Raw genomic sequence first — 24249 nt, 5'->3', positions numbered from 1 at the left:
GTCCGGCCACATTGCTCGATGGTGTCCCCGGCGGAGCCGACCATCCCCGCATCCTCCTTTAAACTAGGTGGCTCTGGGCTTGAGGGGTGCCGCTCAGAGCGTGAAGAACAGAGGAGGAGGAGTAAAAGTCCCCACAGCCTTGTTTCCATGTGCCCTCTGGTCTGGGCAGAAATCAATGGAAGAGCAGTGCGATGCTTGATAGACACCGGCTCGCAAGTGACCACCATGCCTGAGAGATATTTCCACCATCACTTCACAGAGGCGCTACGGCCCGAATGGGGTCCTGTGATCAAACTTATGGCGGCCAATCACTTGCCCATCCCGGTCGCAGGGGTGGTATGGATGAACATAGAGGTCTGCGGAAAAGACCTCGGGAGGAGAGGAGTGGTATTGGTGGATGGAGAGGTAGCTAAAGACCATACCGTGACCCTGGGCATGAATGTGTTAAAAGACCTCGGAAGCCTCGTTTTCAACGAGTCCCCGGAACAGTTCCTACAACAATGGAGTGACCAAACTCCCCAGAGAAGGGTCTTCCAACAACTGATACGGACCGCCCAGGTCCGGGAAGCATACAGCGACGGAAAGGAACTCGGCAAAGTCGTCGTCCCCGCCTCAGTCAATCGAGTGTTGCCCCCTGGACAGACAGTGCTTCCCCTGCCTGTACGAGCTGGCATCCCGCTGGAGGGAGTCGAAGTCCAAATTGAGCCCAGCAGAGCCGACCAGCTGCCGTCAGGAATATTGGTCGCACGGTCCCTGGCTACCGTGCGGGATGGAACTGTCCTTGTGCGCTGCATCAATTTGGGGGAGACAGATATATCTTTGCCCCCTAGAAGCAAAGTCGCTCAAGTCCTGGGCCTTCCAGACAAATTGGTCCCCACTGAGGCGGTACAGCTGACACCAAGGCCAGAAGATCCGTGGCTGGTGACCGTCAAGGCGGAGGCAGCTCCGGACCCCAGGTTAATGCAAGAAGGGCGCCAGATACTGGAACGCATGAGGGCGGAGCTCTCGGAACTTACTCCGCAGCAGGTACCTCAGGTAGAAGCTGTATTGGGGAAATTTCAGGATGCGTTCGCCAAAGATGAAGATGACTTTGGACGTACCACGGCCATTACCCACGAGATACCCACCGGGGATGCGGCGCCAATCCGGGAACGGTACCGCCAAATACCTCCACAGATGTACCAGGAGGTGAAGGGAATGCTGTCACACATGCTGAAGAAGGGAGTTATACGTGAGAGTCAGAGCCCGTGGGCTGCCCCTATCGTCTTGGTGAGAAAGAAAGACGGGTCCCTGCGGTTCTGTGTGGACTATCGGCGGCTCAATGCTTGCACAGTGCGGGACTCGTACCCACTGCCCAGGATAGAGGAGTCCCTGACGGCACTAGGGAATGCCAGATATTTCTCCATGTTAGACTTGGCCAGCGGCTACTGGCAGGTGCCCATGTCTGAGCAAGACCGAACCAAGACGGCCTTCATCCTTCCGATGGGACTGTATGAGTTTGACCGGATGCCCTTCGGCCTAGCAAACGCCCCAGGAACATTTCAGCGACTCATGGAGAGATGTCTGGGAGACCTGAACTTTGAAGCCACTTTGATCTACTTGGATGATATCATCGTCTTTGCCCCCACCTTTGAGGAGCATCTGCAGAGATTAGAGCAAGTTCTGAGTCGGCTACAGAAGTATGGCTTGAAAGTGAAACCCCAGAAATGTCACCTCTTCCGTACCGAGATTGAATACTTGGGACATGTTGTCTCCGCTGAAGGGGTGAGGCCTTCCCAGGAGAAGATCGCTGCGATACAAGAGTGGCGAACTCCAAAAACGGTGAAAGATGTGCGTGCATTCCTGGGACTCACGGGATACTTCAGACGCTTTGTAAAAGACTTTACCCGCCTTGCTAATCCACTCCAGGAGTTGTTGAGGGGAGTGCCCTCTTGCGCCAAAAACAGGAACATACAGTGGGGGAAGCATCAGGAGGAGGCATTCTTGGCTTTGAAGAAGGCATTGACGGAGGCCCCCGTGCTGGCCTACGCTGACTTCACACAACCGTTCATCTTGCACACTGACGGGAGCCTGCAGGGCCTCGGGGCTGTACTGTCGCAGATGCAGGACGGGAAAGAGCGCGTCATCGCATACGCCAGTCGGTCTCTGCATGACTCAGAAAGGAATCCAGAAAATTACAGTTCATTCAAGCTGGAGTTGTTGGCGCTGGTGTGGGCAATGACTGAGAATAGAGTTGAGCGACTTTCATTTTTTTAAGATCGAGTCGGGTTTTGAGAAACCCGATTTTGTCCAGAGTCGAGTCGAGTGCAGTCGGCCGATTATCGCTAAAAGTCGGGGATCGACCGAAACACGAAACCCAATGCAAGTCAATGGGGAAGCATAGTCGGCAGTGAGTGGAGGCCAGGAAAACACCTACAGTGCCCATTTTAATGCCAAAAACATCCATTCTTGTTTCTGAAGCTTGTCAATCTTAATTAACTTTATAATAATAGTTGGGCATAGGGAATTGGGGGTCATTTGGCAAAAGTTGTGGGGGGAGTAGGGCCGGCTCAAGTTTTTCGTGGGCCCAGGAAATGCGGACTACGTCACGGTGGTGTTGCAGGGAAAGGTAAGTATTTCAACGTTGCAAGTGCTGTGATCCTGAGCAAGCAGGGGGGGCCCACTCGTTCGCATTGGCACTGGCACAGGGCCCCTCAAAGTACAGCAATGTGTGTTTGCATGGCGGGGGCGCCTCCCACCAGCAGCGACACTTTTGCGTACTCTGAGGGGCCCTGTGCCAGTGACGTCGCCAACGAGTATGCCCCCCCACCTGATGAAGGAACCTGCACTTTCATCTGCACCTTCCTCTCTGTCCCTGTGTAAGGTGGTATAACATGCAGGAAGGGGAACCTTACTTTCAGCAGGGTCAGATTCTGGCTGTGTAGAGTATAAGGGGAATGTAGTGGTCTAGGTCAATGTACCAGCAGACTCATCTAGCAGTGGCTGGGCAATGGGCAGGATGAGGAGGAAACAGATATAGGGCCAAAGAATAAAGTAGGCTAAATGCAGTTCAAAATTGGTAACAGGACTAAACAGGCGGCATTGCTTTGTTCAGTGGAGTAGCAAACCCAAGAGCAGCAGACACTGTTTCAAGGGCATAACCACACTAGTAGGCCAAATGCAGTTTAATATCTGATAGTATAGGGCGAAAGCCAGAATGTGGAAGCTCAGCTTTGTTCAGTTGAGGACAACACCAGGCAGGGGCAGACAGACACCTTTAGTAGGCCGGAACAGCCAATTGCATTTTTAAAAATGGTAATTTGGAACAGAAGGTTGAGGCTCAGCTTTATTCAGTTGAGGACAACACCAGGCAGGGGCAGACAGACACCTTTAGTAGGCCGGAACAGCCAATTGCATTTTTAAAAATGGTAATTTGGAACAGAAGGTTGAAGCTCAGCTTTATTCAGTTGAGGACAACACCAGGCAGGGGCAGACAGACACCTTTAGTAGGCCGGAACAGCCAATATTTAAAAAAAACAGCAGTTAGTAAGAGGCAGAAGGTAGAAGCTCAGCTTTATTCAGTTGAGGACAACACCAGGCAGGGGCAGACAGACACCTTTAGTAGGCCGGAACAGCCAATGGCATTTTTAAAAATGGTAATTTGGAACTGAAGGTTGAAGCTCAGCTTTATTCAGTTGAGGACAACACCAGGCAGGGGCAGACAGACACCTTTAGTAGGCCGGAACAGCCAATTGCATTTTTAAAAATGGTAATTTGGAACTGAAGGTTGAAGCTCAGCTTTATTCAGTTGAGGACAACACCAGGCAGGGGCAGACAGACACCTTTAGTAGGCCGGAACAGCCAATTTTAAAAAAAAACAGCAGTTAGTAAGAGGCAGAAGGTAGAAGCTCAGCTTTATTCAGTTGAGGACAACACCAGGCAGGGGCAGACATTCACCTTTAGTAGGCCGGAACAGCCAATTGCATTTTTAAAAATGGTAATTTGGAACAGAAGGTTGAAGCTCAGCTTTATTCAGTTGAGGACAACACCAGGCAGGGGCAGACAGACACCTTTAGTAGGCCGGAACAGCCAATTTTTTAAAAAAACAGCAGTTAGTAAGAGGCAGAAGGTAGAAGCTCAGCTTTATTCAGTTGAGGACAACACCAGGCAGGGGCAGACAGACACCTTTAGTAGGCCGGAACAGCCAATTGCATTTTTAAAAATGGTAATTTGGAACAGAAGGTTGAAGCTCAGCTTTATTCAGTTGAGGACAACACCAGGCAGGGGCAGACAGACACCTTTAGTAGGCCGGAACAGCCAATTTTTTAAAAAAACAGCAGTTAGTAAGAGGCAGAAGGTAGAAGCTCAGCTTTATTCAGTTGAGGACAACACCAGGCAGGGGCAGACATTCACCTTTAGTAGGCCGGAACAGCCAATTGCATTTTTAAAAATGGTAATTTGGAACAGAAGGTTGAAGATCAGCTTTATTCAGTTGAGGACAACACCAGGCAGGGGCAGACAGACACCTTTAGTAGGCCGGAACAGCCAATTTTTTAAAAAAACAGCAGTTAGTAAGAGGCAGAAGGTAGAAGCTCAGCTTTATTCAGTTGAGGACAACACCAGGCAGGGGCAGACACCTTTAGAAGGACGGAACAGCCAATTTTTTTAAAAACAGCAGTTAATCAGAGCCAGAAGGTAGAAGCTCAGCTTTATTCAGTTGAGGACCACTTGAACTAGGGACTGCAGACAGACTTTGCAGGCTGTCCCCTGTGTGGACCATGCATCCAATACATTAACCCATTTAGCCACAAAGGACACGTAACCTTCCGTGGCCAGGCCTACAGGTCCATGTGTCTGTTGTCAGGTATACCTTTGGACTGACAAATTGACAGAATGCAAGGACAATGCGGTCTTTAACATGCAGGTGGAGGGGTGGGATGGCTTTTCTCGCAAAAGAATTGTCAACTGGATAGCTCATAGCGTGGTATATCGTAGTTCATCCTGGCTTTATTAATATTAAATTAAATAAAAAAATAGGCTCTAGGCACTTTATTATTGGTTCCAGGGGTACACGGGCAGCAGTGGTCAGGTGAGTGGAGGCCTAGTGGAAGGAGGGACCTTAGACAGGCTTCGAAGGCCTAACATAATAAAATGGGCTGGCGGTAGGCACTTTATTATTGGTTCCAGGGGTACACGGGCAGCAGTGGTCTGGTCAGTGGAGGCCTAGTGGAAGAAGGGACCGCAGACAGGCTTCAAAGGCCTAACATAATAAAATGGGCTGGCTGTAGGCACTTTATTATTGGTTCCAGGGGTACACGGGCAGCAGTGGTCAGGTGAGTGGAGGCCTAGTGGAAGGAGGGACCGCAGACAGGCTTCGAAGGCCTAACACAATAAAATGGGCTGGCTGTAGGCACTTTAAAATTGGTTCCAGGGGTACACGGGCAGCAGTGGTCTGGTCAGTGGAGGCCTAGTGGAAGGAGGGACCGCAGACAGGCTTCGAAGGCCTAACACAATAAAATGGGCTGGCTGTAGGCACTTTAAAATTGGTTCCAGGGGTACACGGGCAGCAGTGGTCTGGTCAGTGGAGGCCTAGTGGAAGGAGGAACCGCAGACAGGCTTCGAAGGCCTAAAATAACAAACAATAGGCTCATGGCAGTTTTACAGCGGTTACATGGATACACGGGCAGCTTGGTGGTGAGTGGAGGAGTATTTAAAGTAGGGACCGCAGACAGGCTATCAAAGGCCTAAAATAACAAACAATAGGCTCATGGCAGCTTTACAGCGGTTACATGGATACACAGGCAGCTTGGTGGTCAGTGGAGGAGTATTTAAAGTAGGGACCGCAGACAGGCTATCAAAGGCCTAAAATAACAAACAATAGGCTCATGGCAGCTTTACAGCGGTTACATGGATACACGGGCAGGCAGCTGGTGATGAGTGGAGGAGTATTTAAAGTAGGGACCGCAGACAGGCTATCAAAGGCCTAAAATAACAAACAAAAGGCTCATGGCAGCTTTACAGCGGTTACATGGATACACAGGCAGCTTGGTGGTCAGTGGAGGAGTATTTAAAGTAGGGACCGCAGACAGGCTATCAAAGGCCTAAAATAACAAACAATAGGCTCATGGCAGCTTTACAGCGGTTACATGGATGCACGGGCAGGCAGCTGGTGATGAGTGGAGGAGTATTTAAAGTAGGGACCGCAGACAGGCTATCAAAGGCCTAAAATAACAAACAATAGGCTCATGGCAGCTTTACAGCGGTTACATGGATACACAGGCAGCTTGGTGGTGAGTGGAGGAGTATTTAAAGTAGGGACCGCAGACAGGCTATCAAAGGCCTAAAATAACAAACAATAGGCTCATGGCAGTTTTACAGCGGTTACATGGATACACGGGCAGGCAGCTTGGTGGTCAGTGGAGGAGTATTTAAAGTAGGGACCGCAGACAGGCTATCAAAGGCCTAAAATAACAAACAATAGGCTCATGGCAGTTTTACAGCGGTTACATGGATACACGGGCAGGCAGCTGGTGATGAGTGGAGGAGTATTTAAAGTAGGGACCGCAGACAGGCTATCAAAGGCCTAAAATAACAAACAATAGGCTCATGGCAGCTTTACAGCGGTTACATGGATACACAGGCAGCTTGGTGGTGAGTGGAGGAGTATTTAAAGTAGGGACCGCAGACAGGCTATCAAAGGCCTAAAATAACAAACAATAGGCTCATGGCAGTTTTACATCGGTTACATGGATACACAGGCAGCTTGGTGGTCAGTGGAGGAGTATTTAAAGTAGGGACCGCAGACAGGCTATCAAAGGCCTAAAATAACAAACAATAGGCTCATGGCAGCTTTACAGCGGTTACATGGATACACAGGCAGCTTGGTGGTGAGTGGAGGAGTATTTAAAGTAGGGACCGCAGACAGGCTATCAAAGGCCTAAAATAACAAACAATAGGCTCATGGCAGTTTTACAGCGGTTACATGGATACACGGGCAGGCAGCTTGGTGGTCAGTGGAGGAGTATTTAAAGTAGGGACCGCAGACAGGCTATCAAAGGCCTAAAATAACAAACAATAGGCTCATGGCAGCTTTACAGCGGTTACATGGATACACAGGCAGCTTGGTGGTGAGTGGAGGAGTATTTAAAGTAGGGACCGCAGACAGGCTATCAAAGGCCTAAAATAACAAACAATAGGCTCATGGCAGCTTTACAGCGGTTACATGGATACACAGGCAGCTTGGTGGTGAGTGGAGGAGTAGTGCAAGGAGTGTCTGTCCCAGTACTCCCAAAATATAAATAGATGTTAATGTCTCGCAAAACAACCAAAACAAAAAAAAAGGTGGCATACTTAGGTACAGGGGTGGGCTCATCTACTGAGTTTCTGACATAGTAATTTGGCAGTAACTATTTAATGGTGCCAATATAGGACACAGACACAGACTACTTTAAGTTGCATCATAGATGTCTACAAATTTGTATTGTCAGTGCCAGACATTGAATGATGTCAGCGAATAGACTAAAGATTGGTGGAGCTGTGCGACATAATTTTGCACGTGGTAGAGCACATTTTGAGCTGGGGTAGGGGGGAACTCTCTTGAGGCCGGCGGGACCGCCCCAGGGCCCCTCATGTTACAACGGTGTGTCTGACGTTGGGTGCGCACCACCACCGCCAGAGACACTACATTGTACTATGAGGGACCCAGTAGCAATGCCGTCAACCAAAAGCGAGCACACCCACCTCTTCAGACAAACAGCAGTCTCACGGGTGCTTGCGCCAAGTCGCGATACCACGGCCCCGTGTGGGGAGTTTTGCCATTTAGGGAGGTGTAAACATGTCGTATGCTGTACAATCAGCTGCAGCAAATTAGACATTAGAAAAGTAATTCACAGGCAAGAGCTTTTCATAGGAAAGCTAGGTGTCGGCCGGGCAAGGTGGGGCAAAAGATTTCGAAATCCAGTTGTGGTTCATTTTAATGAATGTTAGATCGTCAACATTTTGGGTAGCCAGACGAGTCCTTTTTTCGGTTAATATTGAACCTGCAGCACTGAATACTCTTTCTGATAGGACACTTGCTGCCGGGCAAGCAAGCTCCTGCAATGCATATTCTGCCAATTCTGGCCAGGTGTCTAATTTGGAGGCCCAGTAATCAAATGGGAATGACGGTTGAGGGAGAACATCGATAAGGGATGAAAAATAGTTAGTAACCATACTGGACAAATGTTGTCTCCTGTCACTTTCAATTGATGCAGCAGTACCTGTCCTGTCTGCGGTCATAGCAAAATCACTCCACAACCTGGTCAGAAAACCCCTCTGTCCAACGCCACTTCTGATGTGTGCACCCCTAACACTCCTAGTCTGCTGCCCCCTGGAGCTCGTGTGAGAACGATCACGTGCGCTGTGTGCTGGGAATGCCTGAAGCAAACGGTCAACAAGAGTTGATTGTTTGGTTGCTAATATTAGTTCCAAGTTCTCATGTGGCATAATATTTTGCAATTTGCCTTTATAGCGTGGATCAAGGAGGCAGGCCAACCAGTAATCGTCATCGTTCATCATTTTCGTAATGCGTGTGTCCCTTTTTAGGATACGTAAGGCATAATCCGCCATGTGGGCCAAAGTTCCAGTTGTCAAATCTCCGGTTGTGATTGGTTGAGGGGCAGTTGCAGGCAAATCTACGTCACTTGTGTCCCTCAAAAAACCAGAACCCGGCCGTGACACGCAACCAATTTCCTGTGCCCCCGGGAAAGGTTCGGCATTAAAAATATACTCATCCCCATCATCCTCCTCGTCCTCCACCTCCTCTTCGCCCGCTACCTCGTCCTGTACACTGCCCTGACCAGACAATGGCTGACTGTCATCAAGGCTTTCCTCTTCCTCTGGTGCAGACGCCTGCTCCTTTATGTGCGTCAAACTTTGCATCAGCAGACGCATTAGGGGGATGCTCATGCTTATTACGGCGTTGTCTGCACTAACCAGCCGTGTGCATTCCTCAAAACACTGAAGGACTTGACACATGTCTTGTATCTTAGACCACTGCACACCTGACAACTCCATGTCTGCCATCCTACTGCCTGCCCGTGTATCCTCCCACAAATAAATAACAGCACGCCTCTGTTCGCACAGTCTCTGAAGCATGTGCAGTGTTGAGTTCCACCTTGTTGCAACGTCTATGATTAGGCGATGCTGGGGAAGGTTCAAAGACCGCTGATAGGTCTGCATACGGCTGGCGTGTACAGGCGAACGTCGGATATGTGAGCAAAGTGCACGCACTTTGAGGAGCAGGTCGGAGAACCCAGGATAAGTTTTCAATAAGCACTGCACCACCAGGTTTAAGGTGTGAGCCAGGCAAGGAATGTGTTTCAGTTGGGAAAGGGAGATGGCAGCCATGAAATTCCTTCCGTTATCACTCACTACCTTGCCTGCCTCAAGATCTACTGTGCCCAGCCACGACTGCGTTTCTTGTTGCAAGAACTCGGACAGAACTTCCGCGGTGTGTCTGTTGTCGCCCAAACACTTCATAGCCAATACAGCCTGCTGACGCTTGGCAGTAGCTGGCCCATAATGGGACAACTGGTGTGCAACAGTGTCATCTGCCGATGGAGTGGTTGGCAGACTGCGTTCTGTGGAAGAGCTGTAGCTTCTGCAGGAGGACGAGGAGGAGGAGGAGGAGGGGGTGCGAACGCCTACAGCCAACTGTTTCCTAGACCGTGGGCTAGGCACAACTGTCCCTAAATTGATGTCGCCTGTGGACCCTGCATCCACCACATTCACCCAGTGTGCCGTGATGGACACATAACGTCCCTGGCCATGCCTACTGGTCCATGCATCTGTAGTCAGGTGCACCTTTGTACTCACAGATTGCCTGAGTGCATGGACGATGCGCTGTTTAACATGCTGGTGCAGGGCTGGGATGGCTTTTCTGGAAAAAAAGTGTCGACTGGGTAGCTCGTATCGTGGTTCAGCGTACTCCATCAGGGCTTTGAAAGCTTCGCTTTCAACTAACCGGTAGGGCATCATCTCTAACGAGATTAGTCTAGCTATGTGGGCGTTAAAACCCTGTGTACGCGGATGCGAGGATAAGTACTTCCTTTTTCTAACCAGAGTCTCATGTAGGGTGAGCTGGACTGGAGAGCTGGAGATCGTGGAACTTTCGGGTGTGCCGGTGTACATGGCAGACTGAGAGACGGTTGGAGACGGTATTGTTTCCGCCGGTGCCCTAGATGCAATATTTCCTCCTACAAAACTGGTGGTTCCCTGACCCTGACTGCTTTTGGCTGGCAAAGAAACCTGCACAGATACTGCCGGTGGTGCGGAAAATGGTGGCCTTACAGTGACGGAAGGGATGTTGCGTTGCTGACTAGCTTCATTGGCCGAGGGTGCTACAACCTTAAGGGACGTTTGGTAGTTAGTCCAGGCTTGAAAATGCATGGTGGTTAAGTGTCTATGCATGCAACTAGTATTTAGACTTTTCAGATTCTGACCTCTGCTTAAGCTAGTTGAACATTTTTGACAGATGACTTTGCGCTGATCAGTTGGATGTTGTTTAAAAAAATGCCAGACTGCACTCTTCCTAGACTCGGATCCCTTTTCAGGGATTGCAGACTGAGCTTTAACCGGATGGCCACGCTGTCCTCCAACAGGTTTTGGCTTTGACACGCATTTTGGGCCAGATACGGGCCCGGCAGATGGAACCTGTTGCGATGTTGATGCCTGCTGCGGCCCCTCCTCCACCTCCGCTTCTGAACTACTGCCGCCTGCACCCTGTTCCCCCAATGGCTGCCAATCGGGGTCAATAACTGGGTCATCTATTACCTCCTCTTCGAGCTCGTGTGCAACTTCGTCTGTGTCACTGTGTCGGTCGGTGGTATAGCGTTCGTGGCGGGGCAACATAGTCTCATCAGGGTCTGATTGTGGATCTGTACCCTGAGAGGGCAATGTGGTGGTCTGAGTCAAAGGAGCAGCATAGTACTCTGGCTGTGGCTGTGCATCAGTGCACTCCATGTCAGAATATACTTGTAATGGGCATGGCCTGTTAAATGTTTCACTTTCTAAGCCAGGGACGGTATGTGTAAAGAGCTCCATGGAGTGACCCGTTGTGTCGCCTGCTGCATCCTTCTCTCTTGTTGTAGTTTTTGCTGAGGAGGACAAGGAAGCGACTTGTCCCTGACCGTGAACATCCACAAGTGACGCGCTGCTTTTACATTTACCAGTTTCGGAAGAGGAGGCAAAAGAGCTAGAGGCTGAGTCTGCAATGTAAGCCAAAACTTGCTGTTGCTGCTCCGCCTTTAAAAGCGGTTTTCCTACTCCCAGAAAAGAGAGCGTTCGAGGCCTTGTGTAGCCTGACGACGAAACTGGCTCCACAGCTCCAGACTTAGGTGGAATATTTTTATCCCCACGACCACCTGATGCTCCACTACCACTACCATCATTACCAGCTGACAATGAACGCCCACGACGATCTCTTGCACCAGACTTCCTCATTGTTTTAAAATCTTAACCAAAGTAACTTTATTTGTTGCTGTCAAACAACTTACACGGTGAGCTATAACTTCAGTATGATTTCAATATCCCTTAACAGGTTGGTGAGACCACAAGGAAAATCAGGCACAATGTTACACACTCTGTTTTCTGTGGCACAAAATCACAGAGATGACACACACGCAGGACTGTCACTCAAGCACTAATGTCAATATTAATCTCCCACCTAATTTATTTATTTTTTTTTTTCAGGGAGACTTTAGAAACCAAATAATATTAAAAAAACCAAAAAAATAAATAGCCTTTCTATGGCCCACTGAATGAGAGAGAGAGGTGGCACACCCAGGAGTCAAGACTGGCACACAAGCTGAAAGGGCAATATTACTCTCCCACTGTTTTTTTAAGTATTTTTTTTTTTATTTTCAGGGAGACTTTAGAAACCAAATAATATTAAAAAAACCAAAAAAATAAATAGGCTTTCTATGGCCCACTGAATGAGAGAGGTGGCACACCCAGGAGTCAAGACTGGCACACAAGCTGAAAGGGCAATATTACTCTCCCACTGTTTTTTTATGTATTTTTTGTTTTTTAAGGGAGACTTTAGAAACCCAATAATATTTAAAAAAAAAAATAAATAGGCTTTCTATGGCCCACTGAATGAGAGAGGTGGCACACCCAGGAGTCAAGACTGGCACACAAGCTGAAGGGGCAATATTACTCTCCCACTGTTTTTTTATGTATTTTTTGTTTTTTAAGGGAGACTTTAGAATCCCAATAATATTTTAAAAAAAAAATAAATAGGCTTTCTATGGCCCACTGAATGAGAGAGGTGGCACACCCAGGAGTCAAGACTGGCACACAAGCTGAAAGGACAATATTACTCTCCCACTGTTTTTTTATGTATTTTTTGTTTTTTACGGGAGACTTTAGAAACCCAATAATATTTTTTAAAAAAAATAAATAGGCTTTCTATGGCCCACTGAATGAGGGAGGTGGCACACCCAGGAGTCAAGACTGGCACACAAGCTGAAAGGGCAATATTACTCTCCCACTGTTTTTTTAAGTTTTTTTTTTTTATTTTCAGGGAGACTTTAGAAACCAAATAATATTAAAAAAACCAAAAAAATAAATAGGCTTTCTATGGCCCACTGAATGAGAGAGAGGTGGCACACCCAGGAGTCAAGACTGGCACACAAGCTGAAAGGGCAATATTACTCTCCCACTGTTTTTTTTTTTTTTTTTTTTTTCAGGGAGACTTTAGAAACCAAATAATAAGAAAAAAAATAAATAAATAAATAGGCTTTCTATAGCCCACTGAATGAGAGATAGCACACACAGCAGTGGCACACAAGCCCTGACTGAGGCCAATATTTTTCTACCACTGATTGATGTAGTGTTTTTGTGTTGAGGTAGAATTTAGAACACAAATCACGGAAAAAATAAATAGGCTTTCTATGGCCCACTCAGTGAGAGATGGCACACACAGGGATGGCACTGTAGCAGAAATGCCAATCTTAATCTCCCACAAAAAAAAAAAAAAACAGGGACTGTCCTACAATTACTATCTCCCTGCAGTAATCTAAGCCAGGTATGGCAGGCAGCAATAGGAGTGGACTGATGCACAAATTAAATAAAAAGTGTGGACAAACAAAAAAGATAGCTGTGCAGAAAGGAACAAGAGGATATGTGCTTTGAAAAAAGCAGTTGGTTTGCACAGTGGCGTACACACAGCAATACAGCTATCACGGAGCCTTCTAGGGCAGCCCAATGAGCTACAGCGCTGAGGAAAAAAAAAATAGCTTCCACTGTTCCTGCACACCGAAGGTGGTGTTGGACAGTGGAAATCGCTACAGCACAAGCGGTTTGGTGGTTAGTGGACCCTGCCTAACGCTCTCCCTGCTTCTGACGAAGCGGCAGCAACCTCTCCCTAAGCTCAGATCAGCAGCAGTAAGATGGCGGTCGGCGGGAACGCCCCTTTATAGCCCCTGTGACGCCGCAGACAGCAAGCCAATCACTGCAATGCCCTTCTCTAAGATGGTGGGGACCAGGATCTATGTCATCACGCTGCCCACACTCTGCGTTCACCTTCATTGGCTGAGAAATGGCGCTTTTCGCGTCATTGAAACGCGACTTTGGCGCGAAAGTCGCGTACCGCATGGCCGACAAGCACAGGGGTCGGATCGGGTTTCATGAGACGCCGACTTAGCCAAAAGTCGGCGACTTTTGAAAATGATCGACCCGTTTCGCTCAACCCTAACTGAGAAGTTCGCGGAATATCTGGCTGGCTCAGAAGTTCATGTACGCACCGATAACAATCCGTTGGCCCATCTCGAGAATGCCAAGTTAGGCGCCCTAGAACAACGTTGGGTAGCCCGAATGGCCAAGTTCCGATACAGAATTTCGTATAAAAGAGGAGCTGAGAATGTACATGCGGATGCCCTCTCTCGAGTAAACTATCGCAAACCAGCACCCAGCCAGGATGAAGAACTGGAAGATGTAGAGGTTCCAGGTTTTGGAAAGACTGCCAGGACGGTGGCAGCGGCGCGGGAAATTGAACAGGGAGAGGCCTGTGTGAATTTGCTGGAGCAGCCCCGCGATGAGTGGGTCCGAGTACAACAGGAGGATCCGGAGCTAGCTCAGTTGAGAAGGTGGGTCGTGTCTGAACAAATGCCCAATCGACGTGAGAGGAGGTCCATGTCACCTGAAGTACTGAAGATGCTACGCCAGTGGGAGAGGCTCGAGTTGCGGGATGGTATCCTGTACCGGAAGGTATTCCTGCAAACAGAACTCAGTCTTGTATGGCAGACAGTGATTCCCTCGTCCATGATAGACCAGGTGGCTAAGGAAGCACATGAGAAAGGAGCACACTTTGGGCCAGAAAAGACTTTCCAGTGGTTACAGCGCCTATTTTATCACCCCCACTTAAGGAACACTGTGGATAAAGTATGTCGGCAATGCAGAAGTTGTGAGCTGGTCAAACCACCAGAACAAAGAGCTCCCACAGAGACGGTGAGGTCTTCTGGCCCCATGGACCTACTGGCAATAGATTACTTGACAATTGGACCAGCACATCAAGGCTATGAGCATTGTTTAGTGATGATAGACCACTTTACTAAATTTGCCGTAGTGACGCCCACGCGGGACCAAACTGCCGAGTCTGCTGCTCACGCAATCTGCAAACACTTCATTCAGGTGTACGGGTGTCCCAAGCGCATCCATTCTGATCAAGGGGCCTGCTTCCTCGGAAGAGTGATGGAGGAGCTGCACCAGCTGTACAAAATAGATAAGTCCCGGACCACCCCTTATCATCCACAGGGGAATGGGGCTTGTGAAAGATTTAACCGCACTCTGATTCAAATGCTGAGGACTCTGGAGGAGGACCAGAAGGCGAAGTGGACTGAGTCTGTCCCTGAATTGGTGTGGGCATATAACAATCGTAAACACAGCACTACCGGATTCACCCCCTACTCTCTGTTCTTTGGCCGACCCGGGAAGGGACTGGCAGAGCTGGCGCTGGAACCCGAGGAGGACTACCCACGGACGGGGGTGTACTCCTGGGTTCAAGAACATCGTCGTCGGCTGCGGACAATTCAACGTCTAGTGCAGGACCGGCTACAAGAATTGAAGCATCCCCAGGTAGCTCCTAAAAAGGGGACAGCCCTGTGGCCTGGAGACCGAGTCTTAGTGAGGGAAAAGCGCCCACACAACAAACTGGAGTACCGATGGGAGAAAAGGCCGTACCGAGTGAAGCGGCGGCTCGGCAACGGGGGTCCCGTTTATGAGGTCCAGCCCGAAACGGAAGAAGGGACTCCCACCCGCACGCTGCACAGGAATATGTTGCGTCCATGTTTGTCTCGAGATCCTGAATCAGTCCAATTGGCTCCAGCACCCCCACCGGCTGCGCCAGTGATCAATGTAGATGTGGAAGATGAGGAAGACTTCGAATCTCCTCCAGTGAACCCAGGAACAGGGCTGGTGCCAGATTCTACCAACGTATCGGAGGAAGCCTCGACTCCTCCCACAGCAGCTGACACCACCGCCCCTGCTGGTTTTAGACGCTCTGAACGTTCAACGGCTGGTGTACCCCCTGTTCGCTACAATCAGGATGAGTTCATCTGGCAGCAGATTGTGCAAGGACTAGAAGATTGCCAACAGGAGCTCCTGAAGATCTCGCCCGTGAAATGGCGAGCAGAAAGAGGGGGGGAATGTAAGGAGTTAAAAGCACCAGAAGAGTCTGGGGGCGGTTACCTTCTCGGCTCTGTGCCCGGAACCTTTGAGCTGTGCCGCAGGTTCCCTAGGGGAGAGACTTGTAGACTGGGACAGGAGGGAAGAAGCAGCCTGAGAGCGGGAAAGGGACGCATGCAGGGGAGAGAGCAGCTTGCAGAGCAGCGTGCAGAGCCGGGTGCAGCTGCGCTCCAGAAGAGAGAGAGAAAGAGACTGCCCAGAAAGACTGCATCTTGTAGAGACTGCCCAGAAAGACTGCATCCAGTGAGTACTTAAAGCGGACTCTGCTGTGACTTTAGGGGGGCGCTTTGAGACCCGTTGAGAGACTACTACACCCTGGCCCCTGACTCCTGGTACAGAGACTTAACAGTGCAGAGCCCCTTGTTTTCCTGGTACAGAGACAACCGTGCGGAGCCCTGATTTTCTGGCTGTGCTATAAAAGTTAAAGACTCAGAGCCTGTGCATACCACATTAACTCCCGAAACCCCAGGCAGCAGGCTCTCAGAGACTACTCTGCTCACGGACCACAGAGGGACGACAAGTGCCACTGATTCTCGGCGCCTACGTTGGAGAAGACGACCCTCCAAGCAAGTCCTCATGAGACTGATAAGTGTTCTTTTCTCAAGAAATCCTGCTTAATTCTGTGTTATTGTTTAACTCCCGTATTCTTGCATTGTTTTATTGCTAGTTATTTTCCATTGCTTCCTCCCTGCGAGGAGAACCTAATTCCTGTTATTAAACCCCTCAACTGTTGGTCTGCCTGTTCCGTGGTGACATACTCAGTACCTGCACGTTATTACATTGGCATCCAGTTTTCTCAGGCTAATGCAAATCTTCCTAGTTATTGTACTTATATATTCTTCTTCCTGCTCTATTAGAGCAAACTAGACGAGACGTACAATCAGAAAAGTGGACGACAACCCCCTCAGGGACAACAGCATACAATAAGCTATTTGTAGAGGGGAAGAAAAAGTCTTGCTTGGTCCTCTTCCCTTTGCCGTCGGGTGTGAGAGCCTGTATGAGAATCCCTTACCTGGAGGGACTATATTGCCCTAGGTCAGAAATTGACCTAAAAGGATGTGGGTGGTAAACCACACTCCAGACCTTTTTCTCCTGGGTGGCTAAACCCTGCACTATAATGGTGGGTTCAGTTTGATCTTTGCTAAGAGGTCCCCTTTTTCTGTGTTCGCCACTGTGTTCATAGTGAGGGTACTTTTACACTGCACTTTGTCGTTCGTTAGTTGGTCCCGTCGGGGCTTAGGTTCAAACTCCCCACAAAATGGGATTAGTGCGTATGTGCCGACGGGACCATTGACTATGAAGCTAACGACTTAGTCAACATGTGCTTTGTCGTGCATCATTTTTGGGCGTATACACCTACTGGAAGCGGACATTCAGACACAGTATACTATGTGTGGGTGTCCACCTTCATTAGGCGTATATGAAAATGATGCACGACAGAGCGCATGTTGACTTTGTCAGCACCATTATAGTCAATCGCCTCATTGGCCATATCCTGTTTTGCGGAGGGGGGTCAGACGTAAGCCTCGATGGGACCACCAAACATAGCAAAAAATGCAGTGTGAAAGAGTCCTTACTAAGGCCGGGTTCACATTTGCATTTGGGGGCTTTGCGGAGGGCTGCTTGCATCCTCCGTTAATCCCCACCTACTTCCGCATACTTCTGCATGTGTCCTGCGTACCTATCTTTAACATTGGGTACGCAGGACATGAAGATGTATGCAGATGTATGCGGATGTGCAGCGCCCCAGAGTCCTGGTCGTTGCAGTACTGTGGCTCTGCCGCTAAGGGGGGCTATGGTACGTCTGATGGCACTGAAGGAGTTCATCTGACCAGGTATCACAGACACCAATACATTTCACACTCTGGCCTCCAGGGGGAGCTAAGGGTGCTATTCATTAGGCCACTCCTCACAGTCTGGTAAAACTGGGGGTTAGGCAGGAAGTTAGAAAGAACGCTGACTGGGTTGGAACCAGGCAACACCTTGTGGCAGAGGGTGTTGTAGGGGAAGATTCGGTAGGGTCCCTGTCAGGGGTGGGATCCTGACAGAGGCCTGGCAAACAGAGAGAAAGCTGCGGGACCGTGCCTGCACTTCATAGTGGCGGTGCCCTAAGAAAGGACAAGAAGCGAGATTTATTGTGCTGAGTGAGAAACGAGATCAACGCAACAGGGAGAATACCAGTAGGAGTCGTGCTGTAAGACCGAGGCAACATCCTACTGAGGCGTAACTAACCAGCGGCCGGAACGCCGAGGAAGTACAGAGCTCTAAGCATTACTTCAAACCAACGGCAGGACAGAGAGCTATAGGCTGGCTGTCTCACCTACATCACCTACGCAGACATAGGGGGCAACTTGTGGAGAGGGGCGACTCTAGGGTCCCGGAAGAGCTCCGAGCCTTCCCGTCATACGGGTGCGTCCTACCATAAGATCTGGGGGACGAGATTCAGGAGAACATCAGAATCGAGTTGTTGTGAGGGAACACGAGAAACAGACACAACAGTTGTGGGGTACTATCCCGTAAGCACAGCAGGGGAGGACCACAACACACAAGCGCTAGAAGGAAGGCACAGATTTCCATCTGCAAAGGGAACTCTGGAGGTGCCATCAGACCGGCCGGACTTGCGCAGCCCGGTTAACCGTATTCCAGACTGAGGACCCAGAAGCCTTCAGTAAAGAGGTAAAGAGACTGCAACCTGGTGTCCTCGTTATTTACTGCACCGCACCACTACCACCACTACCACCATCCACATCTAGAACTGTACGTCCCCCTCAGCACGGTCACGGACCGGGTCTAGCCACCGTGACAACCCCAGAGCAGAGACTCAGAGGCCCGGTACCGGGTACCCCTTGGCCCTGCGGCAGTGGGGGCGCTGCAGAAACTTGGCGTCACGAACAGGATCTACTTAAGCCTGAGGAATCGGGTCATGTGTGCCTTGAAACTGTGATTTACTGTGCTTGGACTGTACTTTATTGCAAAGACTGTGTGCTGCCATTTACCGCCAAAAGTTGCCACCAAAATCCGCCATTACAGCGCTGAGGAGAGCGCAGGAGAAGAAGAGAGGCGTGGAGTGGGCGTAGACAAGCTGGAGAGCGCGAACGACCATGGCCGCCCAGTCTAAATATTTCTGTGTCCTGAGGACGTGTCCGTCAGCAGCCGAGGTCCGCCTCCTCATTCTCTTTGGAGGATGGAGACCATGGAGACGGGGCCGCCCACGAAAGAGACCGCGGGAAGAGGACACCAGAGAGGAAGCGAAAATGGCGACGCCGGAAGCACCGCGTGGGAATGACCCGACTCAGCAAGAGGCTGCACAACCCGACACAGCCCCGGACACGCCATCGTTGCGGGAACTGACCCTTGCGGAGCTACCGATGGGCCGACCCCCCCCGGCCGCTGTCCGAGGAGTGTGTGGCTGCAGCCGAGGCCCGGCAGATAGCCTACCGCCTGGAAACCGATGCCCGTGTGATCGCTCGGCTGGGCCAACCTACAGAGGTCCGCCTGTCTCCGGTGTCCCCCGCTTCTTTCATCCCGACTGCGGCAGAGTGTGAGCTGCAGGCACAAGGCCTGAGGATCCTGCCGGAGGCGGAGCACCTGCAGCCCCTGATGACAGCGTGGCGGAACAGGCCCCAACCGGCAGCCCAGGTCGATCTGAGGAGCATTGAGGAGGTTCCACCGTCGCACTGGGGTGTAGTAATATCCTTTAACTCCCGGAAGGGGAGGGGAGTTATACAGGAGATCGGGGAGCCACTGCAGGTCCGTGTGGATCGGGAAGAAGTGGAGCCCTGCGGGGGAAGGTACGATTCCGATCTGGAGTCTGGCGATGCAGTGACCTACACCCGATGGAGGAGGGAAGCTGGCGGAGCTGGCTGGATAGCTCGAGGTGTCCAGCGTTGCGTCGCCCTCCAGGCTGCTGCCGGAACGCCGGAGGACGAGCCTTCTGCAGGGAAGGTGCCGGAACCCGTCCCCGTGGAACCTCAGGAGGTCCGGGTCCACCGCGTGCCTCTGGGTCGCGCTCGCTCACAAGCAAGGAGGGCATCCCGGCGAGGGATCCTGTCGCTGCTGGAGCCAGGACCGGCCCTTGCTACACCAAGGCGACCCGTTGGCCGGGTGAGGCCTGGAAGAAGACCACCCCCTGCACAGCCACCATCAGAGTAAGCAAAAATGCTTTAATGATTGTAAATAGTTCATTGTTTTTTTCTCTGTTATTTTGCTGCTAAAACCCGTTTAGGGTTACTCTTAAAGGGATCCCTTTGTTGACCCGGGATCCCTATTGGTTTTTGTTTGTTTTCTACTTTTTTTGCACAAGTTATCCAGAACTGCTGAATCATGAACAATGCATGATACAAACTCCTTGTATATAGTTTGCACCTTCTTAAAGGTGCTCTCTACTGGTTTTACATAAAAGACGGACTCTTTGCGAAGATACGGTTCTTGGAACTTGCACTGGAGTCCTTGCTGCATACGGACTTGCAGCTTGAAAAGTTGCACTACCTCATAGAGACTTGGTCCCCTCTTAAAGGGGATGTTCACATCCTGCACTTATGAACGGTGTTGCCTTAAGATGGTTGAATGGCAATAATGTCTTGAAAAGAAAGTATTGATGATGTTGATATGTGAAAGTTAAATGTAACCAACTAGTTGATTGTAAGAAATGTTCAATAATGTTAATAGAAGAATGAGGACAGGAAGTGAACCCGTAGGGGCTAGTAGTGCGTCCTCCTAGGAGCCATATAGAGATGGCTCAGTGATCTTAGACTGAAAGAAAAATGATATGTTCTATACTGTGTATAGTAGTGGAAGGACAGTAGGCTCGGGCGGAAAGGAGCGGTCCTGTACAGAAAGGAGAGGCAGTAGGTCTGGAGCAGTTAGGACAGGCGGTCCTGCAGATTTAAAGAAGGAGAATGCATAAAAGTTAATTAGCCTTATATGTGATATAAGAAGGTCTTTAGTGGATTTAGCGAGTACGTCCTTAAAGGCAAAGTTGGATTATCGTTCAAAAATTTTGCACTTAGTAGAATACACGGTTGGGTAAGAAAAGTTATTTATAGTAAAGTTATTTAAAAATATTTAACCATGTTTGTAACGTTCAAGTGTCCTCACCTCCCATAAAGGGAAGCTCTGTTAAAAAGTTGACTTGTACTTGCATTTTCAAAATTGTATGTCTTTTTGCTGACATGTATTGTTGTTTTCTTCCCAGTCCAGGAGTACTGGATTTAACCGGGGGGGAGTGCAGCGCCCCAGAGTCCTGGTCGTTGCAGTACTGTGGCTCCGCCGCTAAGGGGGGCTATGGTACGTCTGATGGCACTGAAGGAGTTCATCTGACCAGGTATCACAGACACCAATACATTTCACAGTCTGGCCTCCAGGGGGAGCTAAGGGTGCTATTCATTAGGCCACTCCTCACAGTCTGGTAAAACTGGGGGTTAGGCAGGAAGTTAGAAAGAACGCTGACTGGGTTGGAACCAGGCAACACCTTGTGGCAGAGGGTGTTGTAGGGGAAGATTCGGTAGGGTCCCTGTCAGGGGTGGGATCCTGACAGAGGCCTGGCAAACAGAGAGAAAGCTGCGGGACCGCGCCTGCACTTCATAGCGGCGGTGCCCTAAGAAAGGACAAGAAGCGAGATTTATTGTGCTGAGTGAGAAATGAGATCAACGCAACAGGGAGAATACCAGTAGGAGTCGTGCTGTAAGACCGAGGCAACATCCTACTGAGGCGTAACTAACCGGCGGCCGGAACGCCGAGGAAGTACAGAGCTCTAAGCATTACTTCAAACCAACGGCAGGACAGAGAGCTATAGGCTGGCTGTCTCACCTACATCACCTACGCAGACATAGGGGGCAACTTGTGGAGAGGGGCGACTCTAGGGTCCCGGAAGAGCTCCGAGCCTTCCCGTCATACGGGTGCGTCCTACCATAAGATCTGGGGGATGAGATTCAGGAGAACATCAGAATCGAGTTGTTGTGAGGGAACACGAGAAACAGACACAACAGTTGTGGGGTACTATCCCGTAAGCACAGCAGGGGAGGACCACAACACACAAGCGCTAGAAGGAAGGCACAGATTTCCACCTGCAAAGGGAACTCTGGAGGTGCCATTGGACCGGCCGGACTTGCGCAGCCCGGTTAACCGTATTCTGGACTGAGGACCCAGAAGCCTTCAGTAAAGAGGTAAAGAGACTGCAACCTGGTGTCCTCGTTATTTACTGCACCGCACCACTACCACCACTACCACCATCCACATCTAGAACTGTACGCCCCCCTCAGCAGGGTCACGGACCGGGTCTAGCCACCGTGACAACCCCAGAGCAGAGACTCAGAGGCCCGGTACCGGGTACCCCTCGGCCCTGCGGCAGTGGGGGCGCTGCAGATGCGTACTTGTTGCTTTCCCGTGCGGGCTGCGGGCGCGTCAAAACAACGCATCCGCATACATCTGCATGTCCTATGTACCCAATGTTAAAGATAGGTACGCAGGATACATGCAGAAGTATGCGGAAGTAGGCGGGGCTTAACAGAGGACGCACGCTGCCCTCCGCAAAGCCCCCAAACGCTAATGTGAACATAGCCTAAGTTTGGGGCAAGATAAAATATTACCATGATAACTTTTAACCTAATCAGCAGCATAGTGACTTTTACTACAGTCTGTCCTCTTGGAATTATAAAGGGGAACTCCAGCTTAAATAATATTATTTTCAGGAAAAAAAACTTCACAAACAATGCAATCTATTTGCCCATAATTAAATATACTCATTTTAATACACTGTGAACTTTACATTTCTGTCTTGAGTTTTGCTTTAAATTTTTGGTGGAAGCAAATATTTTGTATCTAAAAATCTGCCTTCAAAGCATCCAAATCTGTTACTAATATATAAAGGCAGCTTATGTAACAGTAAAAGGATCTACTGTTCTTAATAAAGTTGTGTTTATTGGCATCGTGACATTCCTCCCTGTGGTACTGCTATGGTGCCCATTGCAGCGCCAAACAATGATCGCCACTCCCTGCCTCTCCTGAGCTTGTACAGTGCACCCCTTATAAAAGTCAGGAGTTGCAGTAACCTGGGTAGAGGTGAATTCAGAAGCCTGTTTGTATGAGCCTCAGCTGATCATTGAGAAAAATGGCATCACCTAATAGGATCCTACTGAGAGGGGGCAAAATAGTTAATGATGATTGCTCCTTTTTTGGGGACCTCTACATTGAAGATGGGCTGATAAAAGATATTGGAATAAATCTACGCCCTTCCAGACCTGATGGTTTAAAAATTATAGATGCCACAGGGAAACTGGTATTTCCTGGAGGCATCGATCCAGACACAAACTTCCAATTTCCATTCATGGGATCACAGTCTATTGATGACTTCTACCAAGGAACCAGGGTAAGATCTCAGAAAAATCTTCTCTTTTTTCGATACATTCCTTCTAATAGTATTTACAGTGTAGAGGACTGGGTAATTAAGATATGATTGTAATTAGAGCCTATAATGAGAATTAGTTAGAATTCAATTTTAGGAACTCTTATTGCAGTGAATGGAGGCAGGTGAGCATGAACGGCCACCTCTCCGTTCCCAGCAGCGTAAGATGGGACCCCGATCTCAGAATAGGTGCAGGTCTCAGAACAGGACCCACAACTTTCAGATATCTATGGCAAATGCCAACAAGATACACTGTAATTATTACATTTTCTTAGGATACGCAAGTGCAGTGCTATAGAGGATAGATACACAATATTGTGTTTAAAAATAAATCATATATTTTAGAGTTACAATGTAAATAATAACCAGAATAAATCTTTTGCTATTTTTTTTTTCATGGGAAGACATGCGTTAATACATCGTATATGTAGCAACTTTCTATATTATTAAATCAGACTTTTAAGGCTAAAAAAAAGATATGTGTGAATTTTGTAAGGCTATGTTCACATTTCTACTTGCACATGTCGCTGATCTATCCTGTTTAGAGGATCAGATCAATGGAACTCATATGCAAAACTATTGCATAACTGATCCAAAGGGAATCAGAGACCCTATTGGTTATTATGGGCTCCGTTTGGGTTCTATTACTTGTCAGTCCTGCAAGATGCACTTTTTCTTCAATTCTAAACACTGACACATAATGGAATCCAGTCGTACCCCATACTTATCAGTGATGCCCGTCATTCAGCTTGCATCAGGTATGCAACGGATCTATTTTGCACATGAAAATGGAACAAACATGCAGAATGTACAAACGGAAATGAAATTTGCTAAAAAAATGCAATGAGAATTCCAAAAATAGTGTTATATGTGAATTATTTGGTGTAGCAGATAATTTCTAGTAAGAAACAAATACTAATACTAAATGTCGCTGTAACAGAAAGTTCCCACAGTCAATGGCTCAAATACTGCACAGCTAATTATGCCATCTAGTGGAAAATTAATTTGTTGCATGCAGTAATAATAGAATTGCAACTATGAAAAATAGAATTAATTATTAGTGATGGGCGGATTCCTATTAAAATGCTCGTTACTTGAATCGAGCAAATTGTAATGCTCGGGTGCTCAACCCAAGTAACGAGTAT

At 49.0% G+C, this 24249-nt stretch overlaps 1 protein-coding gene across 3 annotated transcripts in view; it reads left to right on the top strand.

The window, feature by feature from the left end:
* Positions 1-24249, top strand: part of DPYS (dihydropyrimidinase) — a 122619-nt gene that overhangs the window by 30909 nt on the left and 67461 nt on the right. The window contains exon 1 of one of the 3 annotated variants that reach the window (XM_077268111.1): positions 22784-23068. The exons of the other annotated variants lie outside the window; for them this stretch is intronic. Coding sequence (XP_077124226.1) covers positions 22811-23068 — 258 coding nt within the window. The 5' untranslated portion in view covers positions 22784-22810. Of the gene's footprint in view, positions 1-22783; positions 23069-24249 lie in introns of those variants that run through there. 3 annotated transcript variants of the gene reach the window in all.

This window comes from Ranitomeya variabilis, chromosome 6 (genome assembly GCF_051348905.1).
Source record: "Ranitomeya variabilis isolate aRanVar5 chromosome 6, aRanVar5.hap1, whole genome shotgun sequence".
Lineage (NCBI taxonomy): Eukaryota > Metazoa > Chordata > Amphibia > Anura > Dendrobatidae > Ranitomeya > Ranitomeya variabilis.
This window is presented reverse-complemented; position numbering and strand designations above follow the sequence as displayed.